At 39.7% G+C, this 19,222-nt stretch overlaps 1 protein-coding gene across 1 annotated transcript in view; it reads right to left on the bottom strand.

Annotated features, from left to right (window-relative positions):
- The window catches only part of FLT1 (fms related receptor tyrosine kinase 1), a 168,347-nt gene that overhangs the window by 137,883 nt on the left and 11,242 nt on the right, over positions 1–19,222 (bottom strand). The window contains exons 2-3 of the mRNA XM_061171122.1: positions 3,956–4,052; positions 3,336–3,568 (exon numbers count right to left, since the gene is read on the bottom strand). Coding sequence (XP_061027105.1) covers positions 3,336–3,568; positions 3,956–4,052 — 330 coding nt within the window. The remainder of the gene's footprint in view (positions 1–3,335; positions 3,569–3,955; positions 4,053–19,222) is intronic.

Genomic DNA, 19,222 nt, shown 5'->3' with positions numbered 1-19,222 from the left:
TAGTTAAATGTAGTTACTTGAGTAATTAAATTCATAATTTATTTACTTGAGTAAATAAATTGAAATTAATGCATTATGTCAGAGGTTTGGTAGATTTCTACAAGCTGTAATGATAAAGTGATGATATTGATTTTTCTGTACATTACATATACATATCAGATGTTATGTCCAAATCAGTGCTCAGGTGGGAACCATCTAAACAATAGTTTGCTTATAATCCACATGCACGGTTTGGTATCATGCAGACAAAGCTATACAGCCCTGATTCTTTTTCTCAGAACCCTATCAGACTACAAATCTATGCCTTTTCAAAAGAGGTGTCTTAGTGTTTCTCATCATTATAGAAAACCAAAATGAAACGCCAACACATCTGCAGATGCTCACCAGGGGCAGAAATCGTCCAAACAATAACATGCTCTAAAGTAAACATTCAACAATAATAAATAAGTGATAACCAGTTGACATCTAGTAAGTAGTCACAGCTGTGTATTAGGAACTGGTTGGAGTTATTAGTCCCAGAGACAATCCTGAGTCACAAGAGACCAGACCAGTTTTGTGCCCCTGAATAAAATTAAACCTGTAATGTTGTAAATATTCAATAATAATGGAAGCCTGAGACCAAATCTTCTCAGACACAAAATTAATAAAAGAATGAAAATAGGAAATGCATAAAATGTTAGGATACTTGGAAAAGTTACAGCTGCTTAATGAATTATATCATAGCTAACTTTGGATTTTAGTGAAGTGTGATTATGAGACCAATATCACTCTACCGGGAAATAGACAACAAAATCCATGTTACTATTCAGAGCAGTACAGTTACAGGCGCCTAGCAAGTGTTCCCTAAATATTTGCTAACCAAATTAACTAACAAACAAAGAAGATTCAGGTGCTCTCTTATGCTCACTATTATTGATTCAAATATCTTTTGTTATTAGTGCTATTTAAAAGTCACGTCTCATAAAGATTTTCCCAATGAACGCATATAATATTCACAGTATTCCAATAATAATGCCCTATGAAACACAATCAGTGCATTTTGATATCCTTCCGTCTCCAAGAACACAGTCTTTGAAATAGAGAATTTCCTTCTACCCAACCAAATTGTGCAAGAGTTTTGAGATACTAGGACTTGTACCTTTATGCTAATGCTTGTGGGCTACTACCAGAGAGCAGACATGATACATACGTGACACCGCGGCCAGTACTCACCCCCCCAGCCTCATACCAGACAGTGATAATTAGTGATGCCGCTCTTTCCTACTTGGCCTGAAATTCGTCCTCAGTGTCAATTTCAACAGATTATTCCACACAGCCCTGTTAATCGCTTCATGTATTCATTTGACAAATATTACTGAATTCTTGCTATGAGCCAGGCACTGTACCCGGGAGGCACTTTGCAGGTAAAAGTAATTAAGGCAGACATGGACCTTGCCCTCACAGGGCTTAGAATGACTATTGATTTGACACCCAAAGTGATCGTTACCTGCCAGATCTGCTCTACTGTATAGCGGAAGTGGAGATAATTCTAAATAGCTAAGTTTCTCTTCTGTTTTCAAAGGGGGTTGAAGTTGACAGGTTCTGCACACCTACCTACTGGCTCCATAACCCATGAGGCCTACTGAGTAATGTAGGAGCGAAAGATGAAAATAACCGAATGTTATTTCTTAGGGAAAAAAAGAGAAATGGTCTTCTTTTACTCATTTAAGTGTTTGATTCGGAAGGTCAGACCAATAAACCCACAGGAGAAAGTTTTGTAAGAATTTTAGTATAAATGAATTCCCGCCCCCATTTCTCCTAGAGAGACAGGAATAAAAGCATTTTCTTTCCTCCACAAGAGCCAGAAAGAGCATAACCTACTATGTGGAGCTAGAAAAAGAGAACAGATGTCTGAGCACGTGACTTTTTCCATCGCCACCGGCACACGTTGTGTCTGTGTCTCGCCCTTTAATCCTGTTCCCCCCGACCCCGCCCTCTCTTCCCTCTTGGAGAAGGCAACTCTGCCTTCTCCAAGCCAAGATCCCTGGCCTCCTTCCTCCTCTTATTTTTAAGTGGGCTGGTTGCATTCCTATGATGGCGATCAGCTAGGACGTTGTTGCCTCCCCCAGTTCTCTGCCCACCCCACCCCCTCCCCCCGGAAAAGTGCAAAATGTACAAACAGGAGTTTGGCGGAGGATAGAAAAGTGGCTCAGTCAAAGCAGGCTGATACGAGCTAATATGTTACTGCCAATATCACACCACTGTTCTACTGTCTCTGAGACTAACCCTGAATCTGGAAAATTACATATTATGCTCAGGTAAAACACTGTCTAGTTGCCTTATTTCAAAAAAGACTCCCACCAAAATGTAAGTCTATGGTGCTGCCTTCAATGCAAAGACCCAGTTCTTAACTCGCCGGGAAGACCCAGGATGTGTGTTTAGGCTATTGACGCTGATGGTTGGTTGTTTTGTTTTTTTAACTTGAGTTTGTGCCTGAGGTGCCTACTAATTTTGCTCTATGTGTTAGAGCTCTAGCTCTAAGGCTAGAGTCTTGGGCAAGTTTTGGAAATGGGCTGGAACGAAACAAGGAAGAACAAAGTGACAAGTCATCTTCCTTATTATTCTTTCCAGGGATCCATTTCTACTGCCACTTTATGTTCCTTTAAGGATTTTATATTTCTTCCCTCTGAATATTATTTCATTTCTTCATTCTCTAAGGAAGGAAAAACTAAAAAATTATACTATAAAAATTATAACCAGAACATGATTCATTTTTTGTCTTTCGCCCTTTTCACTATGCAATGGCATGTGCCTGGTCTTATATCTTTATAATACTCGCTTCGTGAACATGAAATAATACAGCATCATTAACTGGAATTAATTTTGTAACCTTCAAGTGACATTAGCAACATTACACCTATGAATTTAGCATAGGACAGTATTTGACAATTTCAACCTATCAGAGAATGCAGTTGTGTTAAAGGACAAAAATCTTGTATTTTGGGCTTCTCAATAATTAAGAAATAGAACTAAAAGCTTGCCATTCATTTATTCATCCCACGATGTGCCAGACAGTATTCTAGGTGCCATGGATACAGTGGTGAACAAAATAGACAAGAGTCTCTCCCTTTAGGGAGCATGCAATTGACTGACTGGTCCTTGAAAATTCTGGTTGAAACTGACACTCAGGAAATACATTAAAACGCACTCCACAAGTTTGGACAGCTAGGGTGGGCTCTCTTTCCTGGCCCACTTCTTTCACAGTCACTAGGAAAGCTCCCTTTCCAATGGATCGGGTGGATTTATGACCCACTGCAAAGTTATAGCAAAGAGAACGTAGAAAATGGAAGTCTTACCATTAATAAATATGTAGATTGTAGATTCTGCTTTCTTTTTCTTGGAAGCAGGTGTAGAGAGATATTTGCAGCTGTAGAAGCCGGTGTGGTTTGCCTGAGCCGCGTTCAAAGTCAAAGTACTGCAGAACTGCTTGCCACTCCTCCCACAGGCAGATTTAGTTATGCTCAGCCTACGGCTTTGGCTTTCCTTACTCACTGTTGCAGGCAAAGACCATGAATGGGCCCCTTCCCCTCTGCAATCACAGATAAGAAAACAAAACGCAGTCAGTCATGGCTGGGGCCAGTTCTGAAGCTGTCATTTCTATCCTGAGGTCTTTTCTTAAGTACAGTCACTTTCTTTACAGAAAAGTAACACATTTAGAAAAGCTTTTAAACAACTCAAAATGTTCGGGACATCCCTTCCCCTGATTCCCTGTGAGTGAGCAATTCCCTCCCATCCCATGGATGAATGTATCACCCTCCAGGGGAAGCTGGATGCATGAGGTTTGCACTTGGCAGATGACGAAAGACCACTGACGTCTACCTGTCTCCTCTGGGGGGCCACCTTTCTACTCTCCTAGGGAGTGGTTCTGCCTAAGGAAGAGCAATCAGACTGTCCCCAAACCAACACGGTCACTCACCTGCATTTGAGATACAGCGTCTGGCCTGCTTGCATCACGTGCTGGGTGCCTTTTAAACTCAGCTCAGGACCTTTTAATTTTGAACCTGAACTACATCCTGGAAAAAAAGTTTTTGAAATGTGTTATTTGCAAATTGCCCTCTCGTCTTTTTTTAAAAGGTATATCTTTCCATAAAAGGTAACTTTTCATCTTTAACTTACTTGCATAGACAAAAAGGTACATCTGATACAAATATATTTTAATTCACAAATTTTTTCTATTCCAAGACTTCTTGCTCATGAATATTGTATATCCTACTATGCCAAATGATCTAAATAATACTCAAAAGCCCATTAATTTAGAACATTAATAAATTCAATCATGATTCAAAGTGCAACCATATTAAAATATATAGTAACTTATTAAAAACTCTCAGGATTAAATGTCAATGCCATCCAAAATATATTTCTAATACTGAACTACCAACATGGGTCATCTGGTTATACAGGCCCGTCTGATCTTTTTCTGAATACAAGGCATGGAACTTTTCCTGGATTCTAGACATAGTTCAGTCATTAGTTGAGCCATGATATTCTGGGCGAGTCATTTCTCTTTCTGAACTGGTTTCCTCATTTGGAAAACTAATTATAGAATCAAAATCAGTTTTAGAAGCCACTTGGTTTGTCTTACATAATCTCCAACTTCCTTCTATAATGGAAGAGAAAAGAGGGAACTGTCTGCTCCTACGTGACATTTGACAAGTATATTTCATGGGGATCGTTGTGAGACAATGAGATCAGCTATGCAAAAGTGTGCTAAAATCAACACATCTCCATATGACACAATATCTCCTCAAGACACAGTATCTCCTCACAACACAATATCTCCATACAACACAGTATCTCCATACGACACAATATCTGCATACAACACAGTATCCATCCCGGGGAACAGCTATGAGACCCTGGCCAGGTCACCTTCTCCAGATCTCAGTTCTCTTATTTGTAAGACGGGAGACTGGACTGCATGACTTTGGTTCTCTGTCCATTTCTGACATCCCCAGACCCACAATTCTTTGAGCCATTGGTGCCGTAGAGGTTGAGTCTCCGCTGAAGCTCTCGACTTAGCAGAAGAGGTCTCTGATCAGGAGCTCTCCCCTCATCCCCTGCTCTCCCCCTCCTCCTGGTAAAAGCAGGAGATGGGGCTCAGGATTAGCAGGGGTAAGGGTCAGCAGGAGAGAGAAAAGATATTCTTGGAAGGAGAAATGTATGCAGAGCCGATCTTAGGGAATATTTTCTACATAAAAAATACGTTTCCGAAGTGGAATCCAAAGCAGAAGATTGGGATCTTATACCACAGACCTGCATGTGTCAGACTCCACGGGGAAGTCTAGCAATGCTCCCTAGTGTTTCTCTCAGGTCCTAATATCGCAAAGAAAACTAGACTCAGTGAAAGATCTGCCCTGGAAGCTTAATCTCTCCACTTCCTGCCGGCATGCCTCGGCATTACTGAACGTGCTGCCCCTTGGCATCCTCACGTGTGAACCAGAAAGTCCACAGACACAGCATGGGGACTTGGTGCTCTGTTGTCTGGGTGGCGGGCACGCCACCTGGCACGTGGCAGATAGATGCCCCTGTCACCGACACCTAGCAGAATCACTCCCCTCCCCCACTCCCATCAGAGAACGTTTTGCTGGGTATGTAACTGCAAAGATGTTAGATGAACATTATCTGCTTTGCTGGTGTTGCTGATGATATTAATATGTTGAAAGTCACTTTTATATACAATAGGCCCTGGTATCAAATTATGATTGGAGCAAATGGCTCAATATTAACTAAATTTAAATTCGAATGACCGTTTCATCGAGCTCCCCTTGGTCTATCAAATAACCTCACAGAACAAGTCGACCCATTCAGGTACCTAAAGAAGAATTTTGTACTTTCCTCATGTTTATGAGTTTTCTGAAGTAACAGGGTAGCTCAAAATCAGTGATCCAGGAGAACACTACGTCTTTCAAAAGCCACAGCCAGCAATTAATAACGCCTGCCCTGAAAAATGTCCAGGCCGGAATAGTTTCTGCCCTTCTTTGTGGCATGGAACTCCAGGGATTTAACTGAGCAATTGTTCGTGGGTTGGAAAAGGTCCACCCCAAGCTTCCTGTGGAAAATTCTGGCAATACTTGCAGGTATCTCTGTGGTTTGTGTGCACATAATGAGTTTTCCCATCCAGGAGAGGCCAAGGGGAAGATGCCTTCCTTCCCTGGTATGAGGTGATTCCTACTTTTTTCCCTTTTTTTGTTGCTATTTTGGTTTCCAAATTGTGTGAATCTTTCTCTATCAGTGCCCTAGAACACCAGCACTCCTGACCCTTGTCAGAGAGGATCTTAAACCTTGAAAAAACCACCCAAATGCCAGCAGAAAGAGATGTGTCATGTAGAGAAGATCCCTCAAAAAATATGCCAACTGCACATCCCTCTCTGCAGTCCCCACTCCAGCCTCCAACCAAAAGAAAACCACCTAACTGAGTGATTAAATAAGACACTGAGAGAAAAATAGGATTATTGGAAAGCTTAGGGGGATAAATATTGAGAAAAATATTTTGCTATAGAATTTGTCTCCGCAGACATCATGAATTTTGCCCTAGGAACAAGGAAGCTAGGTAAAAGTAGTTGATTGAAAGAAAGGAAAGGAGAGGTATCAGGAAACAGCATTTCGAAGTAACTGGACACTTTGGGACATCACATCCTTCAGTTAATAGGAAACTAGAATCTCATAAAGATGAACGGAAGTACCAAGACTACAGTTTAACAGGAAAACTAATAAAGAAAAAGGAAAGTGAGATATTTATTCCTCAACTGCTCTGAAATGTCATTATGCCTTGAAACACTTCTTTGAAGCAGTTTAATGCCCATACACCCACTTGCGTAATGAATATTTAACACTTTTTGAGTGTCTCCTGCATGTCAGACACTTTCTCCATCTCGGTGGTGATGTGTAAGGACGTGAACATGCACACATCCAAGATCCGATATCTTCTTCCCACCATGAACAACTCTGTTTGCTCGACTCATGAGTAGCTCAGAGTCACATTGCCCACTTAGAAATAAATCCACAGGATACTTCATTTCGAAGGGTGGAGTGCTACAACTTAACAATGATCCCCCATTGTGAAGCTCAGATGGGGATCAGAACTTTCCACTGTTTGCCATGGTAGCCTAGAAGTCTCGTTTAAAAGAATCATTGTCCCCTCAGGAAACTAGGTGGTCCATGAACTATTGTTTTCATCAAAGTCAACTACGATAGAATCACGAGGGTAAAGAGATCTCCTTATACCAGGAAAATTACTATTTAAATAAAACCAAACAAAAAACTCAATGCAATCAACATGAAAAGGCAGTCTACTCAACGGGAGAAAATATTTGCAAATCGTATGTCTGATAAGGGGTTAATATTCAAAATATATATTTTAAAAACCCACATACAACTCAATAGGACAAAACCAAACCATCCAATTTTAAAAACGGGCAGAGGATCTGAACAGACATTTTCCCCAAAGACAGACTGTCAACAGGTACATGAAAAGATACTCAACATCATTAATCATCAGGGAAATGCAAATCAAAACCACAATGAAATTATCACCTCACACATAGAATGACTATTATCAAAAACACAAGAAATTAACAAGAATTGCGGAGGGTGTGGAAAAAAAGGAACCCTTGTGTACTGTTGGTGGGAATGTAAATTGGTGCAGCCACTACAGAAAACAGAATGGATATTTCTCAAAAAGTTACAAATAGAACTATCACATGATCCAGCAATTCCACTTCTAGGTATTTATCTGAAGGAAACGAAAACACTTACTCGAAAAGATATGCATTCACATGTTCACTGCAGCATTATTTACAGTAGTCAAGACTAAGTGTCCATCAATGGATGAATAAAGATGTGGTATATATACATAATGAGATACTATTCAGCCATAAAAAAGAATGAAATCTTGCCATTTGCGTCAACATGGGTGGACCTTGACGACATTTTGCTAAGTGAAATAAGTCAGAGAAAGACAAACACGGTATCATCTCACTTACATGTAGAATCCAAAAAAAACAAAAACAAACTAAGTGTAGACTATGAAAATGGGCTTTATCACATGCTTCTTTATTAGGAAAAACTATTAAGGTCAAGCACAGTGGGCTAATAGCATTAAAAAGCCAATATGTGTACGTGAAGTTATGTGAACACTGACACTTTGTACTGTCCTTGTCTGAATATTTTCCCTCGTTGTTTGTCTGTTCTGTATTATTGGGTAGGTAGAAAGCGAACAGAGCTTTATGGCTCTTAAACAAACACCCCTTCTTTCCCCACATGATGAAGCTCTGGGAGGAAGCCCAGGCACAGACTGTTCTAAGATGTTACATTTCCCACCTGTACTTCATTGGGCAAAATGGAATGCTTTCTGTGACCTCAATGGGAAGCGTGAGTAAAATTCCAAGTAAATAAAAAAGGCTTTATTTTGCAACCAAATCAAAGCCCAAATGATTGAGGTTCTTTCTTCAAACCTCTTCAAAGCTACCATGATGGACACTAAGAGAGAGAACACCCACCATAGGTCATTATGAACCAGACAGCCTTGCCCACCACTTTTAAGACTGAGAGCAAGCTCTTATATAAAGTTTGACTAAAAGTTATCTTTAGAAAACTGCCTTTTTTATTGATCTGAATAATAATAGTGTTCTGACCTGTTAAATGTAACTTCAAGACAAGGCCATTAGCTCCTCTTCCTTCTAGATGACACCCCCTCACCCTTACTATATTGAAATCAAAGGGCTGTTCTCTGTAAGAAAGGGGCCTTATTCAAACAGGAATCATGAAACAGCTATGTTTTTCCATTTTTGATTGGGAATCATGAATCTCCCCAGCTCTGCTACTAACTAGCTCTGTTGTGGCCATGAGCAAGTCACCTTAAGCCTCAGATTCTTCATGTGCCAACAGAGGAGGCTGGACTTAGATTTTTACAATTCCTTCTGGCCTAAAAAGTCAGCGATTCTGAAATCCGCAGTGATTAACAACAATGTACAAGTTAGAAATCACATTTTAAAATACTTACAACTACTGGAAGAACAAATAACCCATTTAAAAAATTGACAAAGTATCTGAATAGACATTTTCCCAAAGAAGAAATATAAATGGCCAGCAAGCACATGAAAAGATGTTGGACATCATTAGCCATCAGAAAAATGCAAATCAAAACCACAGTGAGATACCAACTTCACACCCACTAGGATAGCTTCAATAAAAAAGACAAGAACAAGTGCTGATGAGGATGTGAAGAAACAGGAGCCCTCATATGTTGCTGATAGTATTGTAAAATGGTCCAGTTGCTTTGGAAAACAGATTGCAGTTCTTCAAATGGTTAAACACAGAGTTAAACAGATGGCTCAGCAATTCCACTCCTAGGTATCTACCCAAGAGAACCAAAAACATATGTCCAAATAAAAACTTGTACACAAATGTCTGTAGTGGCATGATCTGTGATAGCCAAAAAGTGGAAACCACCCAAATGATGGGTGGATAAACAAATGTAGTCGATCCATACAACAGAATATTATTTGGCAATAAAAAGAAATGAAGTATGGATATATGCTACAACATAGATGACCCTGGAAAACACTGTGCTGGTGCACACAGAGGTAAGGCCATGTAGGAACACAGAGAGAAGACAGCTGTCTACAAGCCAAGGAGAGAGGCCTCAGGAGAAATCAAAACTGATGACACCTTGAGCTTAGACTTCCAGCTTCCAGAACTTCCAGCTTCCGTGAGAAAATAATATTCTCTTGTTTAAAAACCAAAAAGAAGCCAGTCACAAAAGGCCACATGTTGTATGATTCCATTTATATGACATGTCCAGAATAGGCAAATCCATAAGACAGAAGGTAAGAGTAGTGGTTGGCAGGGGCTTGGGGGAGAAAGGAACAGGAGTAACAACAGGAGTTTCTTTTGGGGGTGAAAATGTTCTAATATTAGATAGTGATGATGGTTGCACAACTCTTGTGAACATACTAAAAATCACTGACTGACACAATTTAAAATGGTGAGTTTCGTGGTATGTGAATTTTATCTCAATAAAGCTACTTTAAAAACAAAACTTATGCCTAAAATAATCAGAGTTAAGTTGTATATTGAGCTATTTTGAACTTTGTCGCTACATACCACCTCAGCAGTGTTAGATTTTTATACTTTTGTTTCTCCAGCTTAAAGCTTTAGAAGGCTGATTTTAGAGAAAGAATTTTTACTTCGTGTTCAATAACATCATTATTTATGTATTAGAAGATTTACAAACATATTGCAAAAAACTCGTTCCCCCAAATTGCAATCTTTTACATTTAATGTTAATTTAAAATCGCTTCCAATTGCATATTTTGAATTTTACCTATTTAAATTGGAATTTTAACAAATTGAGTCACGGCAAAAATTATGTTGCTAGAGCTCTTGGAAGAAATCTACGGTATTTCCTTTAATATTAAAATTATTGATTTCTAATGGATTTGGTTTTAATGCAAAGCTTTGTATATTAGGTCTCTTTCAAATGAGAGGCATCTGTGTTTGATTTCACATACCACGTTTTCAATAGTACATAATCCTACATGATAAATGACCTCTTTATCTAAATATAAATCCCCAAGTATCATGTTTCTAAAATTTGATGTTAAGACCCCGAGTCTTTACCAAGGTTGTGTGAGGTTAATTAAACATAATTCATAATAAAAGAAGACTTTCTTTCCTCAAGACGTAGGTTATTAAAAGCTTAAGTCTCATAGACTAAACCTCATGGAATATTTTTGGTTGGTGGCAAGGGTGGGAAAAAGGTTAAGAATGCAAATGAACCAAATTTCCAGAAACTTCCAAAACTTTTGTTTGAGATGCTAATACCTACAGGGCTCTAATACTTAATAAGAAGTTAACTCTTGGTCTTAACTTCTGTGTCGTGCCTCTATTAAAGTATTTGTCAGATAATATGAAGGGTCCATTATAACTGAACACAGTTCGGTTAGAATGACTCTTAAATGAAGATTCCACCACCAACCCAGGGTACAGGCACCACACTCTACTGGAAGACATTATAACGTACATTTTTCTCTCACTTCTAGCATGATGGGGAAGGACCAGAGAGCTCCTGTTCCGTCTACCAGCAGACTAAATCAAAGGTGGGAAAGCCATGGGAGTTTGTATGACAGCAGCATAACTCAAGCAAGTCCCACAATGAGAGGCGACATTAGTTTTTTAAATGTTATTTTCCTCCCAGAACAACTGGCCTTAAATCAAGGAAGGATCGAGAGAAATGAAAGGATGTTTATGTAAAGACATGCACACATACATTGCTGCCTACAGGGAACATGCTTTCCTCCCTGGGAAGTTTGTTTTAGGAGTGGTGGAAGGTGGGTTTAGAAATGAGAGGGGGCATGTACATTCTCTCAGGCACAGGGAAACCTCTTTCCACGCTTGGACTCAGAAACTGACATGTACTCGGCAACAGCATGAAGCTCTGACTCACTGCTGACTAATCCCTTGTGGAGATAAGATTGTGACTTTTAGATGGACAGATGTAGGATATTTTAGATTACTATGCTCTTGGTCCCGGGTCCACAAAGGACAGAATGGTAAGGTAGCTGCTTCCAGCAGTAATACACCTAATTTGTAGCAAGTTGCTAATCCCAGAGACTTGCTATTTTCTTTCTCATCTTTTTATTATCAAAGGGACCCACAAAAAAGAATTCACTGGTTTCTTGCTTCAGAGTTTCTGCTATCCCAAGTAATCCCCAGATCATCAGATCCAAACTATGAAGCACCTGATCTCCATGCCTTAAGAGAAAATTTAAAAGCCATTTATATAGCATTTATGTCTTGAATTCAGGTGTAAAAAAACAAGTGAAAAATTGTTTAACTTCAGCAGTGACAGTTGGCACAGCCCTAAACATATGTTTACTTGAATAATTTTCTTGTTTTAAAGCTTACAATTCACACTTTCTCAGTCAACAAAATCCACCAACAGCTTTCCATCCAGTGCAGCGCACAGAGGACACCATGGTATTAGCCCCTGAAGTGACCATGGTCTTGGTTCCATCCATGCATGGGTGATGGACTTCACTCATTTTTCCTTAAACTCTATAAAGGTTATTGAAAAGAAAAAAAATGTGTGGTTTAAGATGTTTGCCAAGAGAAAAGTCCTCTACTGACATCGGCATTCCTACTGTCAACGTTTACGAGGGGCACGTCTTCAGGGTACCTCTCTGAGCTTTTTCCTTGACACTGGCTTCTCGGAGGGTCATGGTTTAACAGGGCACGTTCATTTATCATCGGGCCTGTCACCGGCTACCATCAGGAGCCTACCCTCCAAGTGACCTGTACCCAGGAACAGCTCCTTTTCATGTGACATCAGAGTTAATTAAGGTTGGTCAGTGAGAAATCTCCTGCCGACCAAGGAGTTACCTTTTTACCCCCCAAATGCTCTACTCCCACACCGATGTCCTTTTATTGAATGAGTTCACAAGCCACCTCCATAGAACTGTCTAACAAGATGTCATTTCAATTTACCATACGATGTCATGGGAGTTATCTGAGCGGCCTGGAGCAAGGGTCAAGATCCGGTTGACAGGGCACGAGACATAGCTCACAAAGCATTCAGTAGAGAAGATGGTAGGCTTTCTGCTGCTTACACAAAAGGAGATGAACAGTACCAGTGCACTTTATACCCTAAAAACGCCAAGAGGAAGGTTGTGGGTATTAGGGAGGGCTCGGCACGGCTGTTTCTCTACCAGTAGCAGGAAATGCACTATATGTGAAGCAGACACCCTACCATCCTCTGTTCTTATCCAATGTTACTGTTCAGAGGACTGTGGGGAAACTGGACCTGATGACACCGCACACGGAAGGGCTTATAATCACCAGCAGTGCTATGCTATCATTCATGTCGATTTACAAGTTATTTCAGGCCAGAATATATTAACTTTCAGGTTATAAACACCTGAAAAAAAAGAACACTCCGCAGAGATGCAATAAACACACATGCAATATACAAACACTTGGTTTACTGGAAGCAACCAGGGTTTTCCTGCTGTTGTTCATCTTTCATCAATTGCTGCATCCTAGCATTTGGAGCAAGTTGCATCATTAGGCATAGTAGTCGTATTAATAAAATGTTTGAACTGCCTTAATATTAACCTTCTGTCCTCTGAATTGTTTAGGATTACAAGTTTCAGTTCAGCCCAAGGTATCCTCTGTATTCTTTTTAAACAAACAATCACTAGTCTGGAAGCATAGGACAGTATGTAGGCAACCCACAATTTAAAATCTCAAGTCTTCCCTATTCTACATGGCATTAGGATTATGCTTTGGTCTACCACAAAACATTTTACCAAGTACTCTGTGTGTATTACTGTTCAATGCCCAAGTTCCGGGCATCTATGGAGACAATGACAGCAGGGCCCCGGAATTCATGTTATTTACATGGATCCCTCTGGGTTCCTTTAGGAAGGAAAGCATCACAGAGAAGACCTGGGAAATATTTCATCGATTCAATAAAGGAGCTTGACATAGAATGGTTAAAGTATAAGGACGGGAATTAGAACTTTAAATTTTAGTTGAGCCATTGTGTATAACCTGTCATGTAACACTGATAATCCTCAGGTTCACACACAATTCTTTCTGGAAAAAACTGAATATATCGTGGAGCTGTATGTTGGAATGCTATTAAGTAACCATAAAAAATATTTATCATGCCAAAGTTTTAATTTCGAATCCAACATGATACCTTAAAATTTTTGTACCATAAAATGAAGAAAGGCTGGCAAGTAGGCAGGCAGGAAAGTGTGTACCTTAAACTCTAGCTATCCATGCAAGGAAAGGACGAAAACGTTATTATCCCTAACTCAAATTTTGGTCTATTCTTTTTATGTTGCATATTCTTCAACTTTCTAACCTATTACAAATAATGACACAACCCCACTTGCTTTGCATATAAAAGTACGGGAGAAATAAAATGAGATTGGAAGGCTAAGTGTGATAAAGCCCTGATGTTAATTTCAAGCTTATTCTGATAGAGTTTCTGGAGTCTAAACTACATAGAACACATTTTTCCGGAGTACTTTAGACTGTCTGTAAAGGAGGTGCCTTATAAATTCACTCACTGAAAGTTGAGAGATCTCCGTCTTTGTTACCAATAACATATACAAACCCTCTGACCCTTGAGATTTAAATAGCCAAGAGTGTGCAATAAAGTTATCCATCATAGGGGAATTGAGGTTTTGAAAGCTGCGTTAGCATACTTTCTAAGGCTCATTAAACACTGTCCTTGACCATTGTGTTTCTGTTGTCAAAATCAGTTTCCTTCTAAATTAAACAATTTGGAATACAATTGCTTTTCATTACACATATTTTGGAGATTAATCCTGCACAGACAATGGGATGGGTGTGTTGACTGAACAGTTCTTTTAAATTCTGCTTTGCTTTAATTTTCATGTTTTCTTAAGACTCACTTAATTTACATAGTAAATATGGGTAATAGCAGGCCTTCCTAAGATTTTTTTTTTTTAAAGTTTGTACATTCTTAGATGGAATTAAGGTGATACAAGTTTTGCTGACAGCCAAGCTTCTGGAAGGGAAAGGAACCAATTAAAAGCAGTATGCTGCCACCAGAAGTATCTCAATTTTTAAAGAAATAATTGACTGAAGGTTTTTCAGTCACTTCAGTATGTGATATTCAGTTCTTCCTTACAAATATCCATGACAGACTTTAAAGTAATTTGCACCCAAAACCTGGAGAATATTGGTTTTAATTCTCGGGTCATTTTTACTCATACAGTTTCATTAATCTATTATAGAATTAGCATTTTTAATATCCTCCAAGATATCATATATCTGATGGAAGAAAAAATAAAACCAAACACCAATTTCTGTTATCAGTTGGCCATCGACCTCACAGGCTTTAATATAACTTATGGATCAGCTCATTCTGGAGGACAAGACCAAAACCAAGAAGTAGAAGTTACATAAAAGCAGAAGGAAGCACTGCGAAGAGAGGTAGTTAAGGTCCCCAACACTGGAGCTGTACCCACAAAGTGAAACCACCAACCCCGAGATGAGACTGATGAAGTGAGTGGGTTAAGGGTTGGACTCCCATCCATGATTCCAGGAGGCTGGGAATGTATCACCCTCATCGACCTATCCTTCTTATCTCTTTTACTGCCAGCCAATCCTGGTTTTTTCCCTACTCCATTCCTGATACTACCCCTTCCGCTCACCCCCTCGCCTTGGCGCTCTCTCTGCTGCTCTGTAACCTCAGCATTTATTCTTCCATTTAATATTTCAAACATATTCCAACAGAAGGATGCAATAATAAACAAGACAAACAAGATCGCTTCTTTGAAGGGTTTATAACTTAGGCTGGACAACAGATAAGTATATAGAGACAGATGTAATTTTATACTTATAAATTAGTTTTTCTACAAGTGTAAAATTACATTATGTTAGTGGGTGATCAGAGGGAAGGGTACCAGATGTGGGGAGGAGGGGAGGAACCCAGCCCAGGGAGTGAAGGACGTTCTCTCAGAAGAATGATGCTGAAGGTAAGACCTGACGAATGAGCGTGTGTTTGCTGAAGGAAACACCAGGGTCTCTTTCTCTCTCCTTCAAATCTGCAAACCCTCTAAAACCCAACTTTACTTTGCAAACAACTGTTTTATCAGCTACTCTTAATTCTCTTGCTTCTACAGCTCTGCTTTCCTTGATCTCTTTGCTGAGAAGAGAGAGCTCTATTGTTTCTTTCCAATGCCTTGGTTTGTACAGATAGATAGATAGATAGATAGATACAGATATAATTTTTTTTTTTTTTTTTTAAAGTCTGGGGTCTACCTGACTTCAGTTGCTATTAGGGAAAAAAAGCCGCTAGTGAACATTCACTAGAAGATATGCCTAGGTCACACTGTGCCCTTTTTTTTTTTTTAATATAAATTTATTTATTTATTTATTTTTGGTTGGCTACGTTGGGTCTTCATTGCTTCGTGCGGGCTTTCTCTAGTTGCGGCAAGCAGGGGTTACTCTTCGCTGTGGTGCACGGGCTTCTCATTGCGGTGGCTTCTCTTGTTGCGGAGCACGGGCTCTAGGCCCGCGGGCTTCAGTAGTTGTGGCACGCAGGCTCAGTAGTTGTGGCTCTAGAGCGCAGGCTCAGTAGTTGTGGTGCACGGGCTTAGTTGCTCTGCAGCATGTGGGATCTTCCTGGACCAGGGCTCAAACCTGTGCCCCCTGCATTGGCAGTTGGATTCTTAACCACTGTGCCACCAGGGAAGTCCCACACTGTGCTTTTTGAAATCATGGAAGAGGGATAGATACAGAATGAGGGGAATAAAAGAAAATGATCAGATGTGATCAGTCCTAGCCAGGACTTAACTTGTGCCTCCTCTTCTCTCCTCTTCCTAGCCTACACCATGGATGGTCCAGAGCCAAGGGGAAATGGTTTCCAGAGCAAATGTTCTTATCCAAGAGGGCAAAAACAATAGCAGCAATAATAACATCACCTGATATGTTTAGGCTGCGTTGCTGTACCTACAAATTAAGGTTCCCAATCAACTGTCTTTCTTCTGTGCTGTTTGGGAACCTTGACCAGCTAAGAGTATCCCAGGAGGAGGGTCCATCTAAAGGAAATATCTCTTGGGAGCCATTTCTGTAGTGGCCAGGCAGCTTAGATCCTCATTCTGAATTCCGAGTCTAGATTCAAATCAGGAGAACACGGCAGCTCAGCCAAGGATAAGAAAGGGGTCATTGGAGCCAGAGGATGGCCCAGAAGGAAGGAACAGAACATTTCAGATGTGTGGGGAGAATTCCTGCCAGCTCTTGGACATATTTCTGCCAATCTCCTCCACTATACCCGCACATAGGTTCTTAGAAGGTGAACCAATATGGAACCATGATTACTAAAAGGCCTCTGAGACCCAGAGGGACGTCTAGGATACAGCTCTAGTCAGTTCAACCAGCATTTATTGAGTGACCACTGTATGCCAGGCACTGTCCTGGATTCACAGCTGTGAAGACAGGGCAGAAACCAGCCCTTCCTCTTGAAGGGCTTTCAGTCCTGAGAGGCCCCTTAGGACATGAGTCACCAAGAAGCAGATTAGGTGAACACCACCACGTGTTCAAGATTATCTAAGTCAACAAACAGATCACCTCAAAGCCAGGTACACTTTGTTTTTAAAGGACACGTTTCTGAGTACAGGGAGTCACGAATTCTTCACTAACATAGATGAGTCATTTCAGTAAAATTTACAGTTAACATCACAAAATAAAGACACTCAATGGTCAACACAGAGCATGATAGATACAACCATGTTTCCATCTTGAAATAAAATATAATAGGTTAATTGATAATTGTTTGAGCACTTTTTAAGTGAATATGTTAAAAATGCTCTAAAATAAAAGGGTCTTCCAAGCATGCCTGAACTCGTGCTAGAGGTTGAACATGAACCTGGAATGACGACTGGTTATGAAACTGACATCACGAGAATTAAATTCAATACGACCCATGCTTTCCCTCGTGAAATCACAGCAGAAGATACAGCATTCCAAAACACTGTCAGAAAACATATTTCTCAAAAGACATTTCCCCTCCCAAGTTTATACTTAACACTCTTCCAAAATGGTGAGTGAATTATTCCGGCAAAGCAATACCATGCCCATCTGCTTGCACCATGAAGCACATTGAAAATCAACAACAACAACTCTATTTCTACACTTTAGAATTTTACTACTCCTAAAAAGACATCTACCCGGATATAGAATCACTAAGTTTAATGACCAGTCCAAAAGGGCTAAAGCAAACTAGAAATTCTTGAAAGTTAGCATTCATGAGAGTTTCCTGCATTTCTAAGTGACTTTGTGTGGCAAATACTGAACTTAATGTATTTTTCATTTACCAGCTTTGAGGACAGGGAATGGGGTAGGGGAGTGAGTGGTTGAACACTTCTAATCTGTACACCAATGATGTGTGTCAAATATTCCCTAACCCCCAAGAAGTTGTAGGTACACAAAGTCCATTCTAAGGCAATACAATGACTCAATTCCCATGCTTGCTTTTTTTTTTTTTTTCCCTTCTTCTCTAGTTCTAGCAGAATTCCCTATGGAGAAGATTTCAAAGCTATAAAAATTTCCAAATAACAACAGAGAACAAAAATCTGATCCAGCAGGAGACATTAAGTAGAAAAGAGTTAAACAGAGTTTCCCAAAAAGAAAACAATACCATTCATCATAGACAAAATGCTGTAACACAAGTTTACATTGCCTTTTAAAATTGTTTGTTTGCAATCCCCTCTAATATATCCTTGCCTTTCCATCTGTTTACATGTATTTTTGGTTTCTCTAATGCCAACTTAGAAAAAGAAAACAATCATAAAAATCAAACTGTATATATATAACCACTCCTTATAACTTTCATCCAAGCCATGTATCCCTTTGACCACACTTTCTACTGTTTCCTTGGAACAAAAGATAAAACTCCTCTATAGGTGGCAAAACAGCATTTTTCTCAGATTCAGATAAACATGGCCATATTCTGGTATCAAAAAATATCCCTCTCAGTGTGGAGAAAAGGGAACCCTCCTACACTGTTGGTGGGAATGTAAGTTGGTACAGCCACTACGGAAAACAGTATGGAGGTTCCTCAAAAAAGTAAAAATAGAGCTACCATATGATCCAGCAATCCCACTCCTGGGCATATATCCAGACAAAACTATAATTCAAAAAGATACATGTACCCTATGTTCATAGCAGCACTATTTACAATAACCAAGACATGTTATGGAAACATCTGCTAAATGTCCATCAGCAGATGAATGCATAAAGAAGATGTGGTACATATATACAATGGAATACTACTCAGCCATAAAAAAGAATGAAATAATGCCATTTGTAGCAACATGGATGGACTTAGAGATTATCATACTAAGTGAAGTAAGTCAGAAAGAGAAAGACAAATATCATATGATATCACTTATATGTGGAATCTAAAATATGACACAAATGAACTTATCTACGAAACAGAAACCAACTCACAGACAGAGAGAACAGACTTGTGGTTGCCAAGGGGGATGGGGGATGGGGGGTGGGGGGAAGGAGGGATTGGGATTTTAAGATTAGCAGATGCAAACTAGTATATATAGAATGGATAAACAACAAGGTCCTGCTGTATAGCACAGAAAACAATATTCAATAGCCTGTGATAAACCATAATGGAAAGGAATAT

The sequence above is a fragment of the Eubalaena glacialis genome, chromosome 16, assembly GCF_028564815.1.
Source record: "Eubalaena glacialis isolate mEubGla1 chromosome 16, mEubGla1.1.hap2.+ XY, whole genome shotgun sequence".
NCBI classification, from domain to species: domain Eukaryota; kingdom Metazoa; phylum Chordata; class Mammalia; order Artiodactyla; family Balaenidae; genus Eubalaena; species Eubalaena glacialis.
Note: the sequence above shows the minus strand (reverse complement) of the source record. Positions and strands in the feature narration are given on the sequence as shown.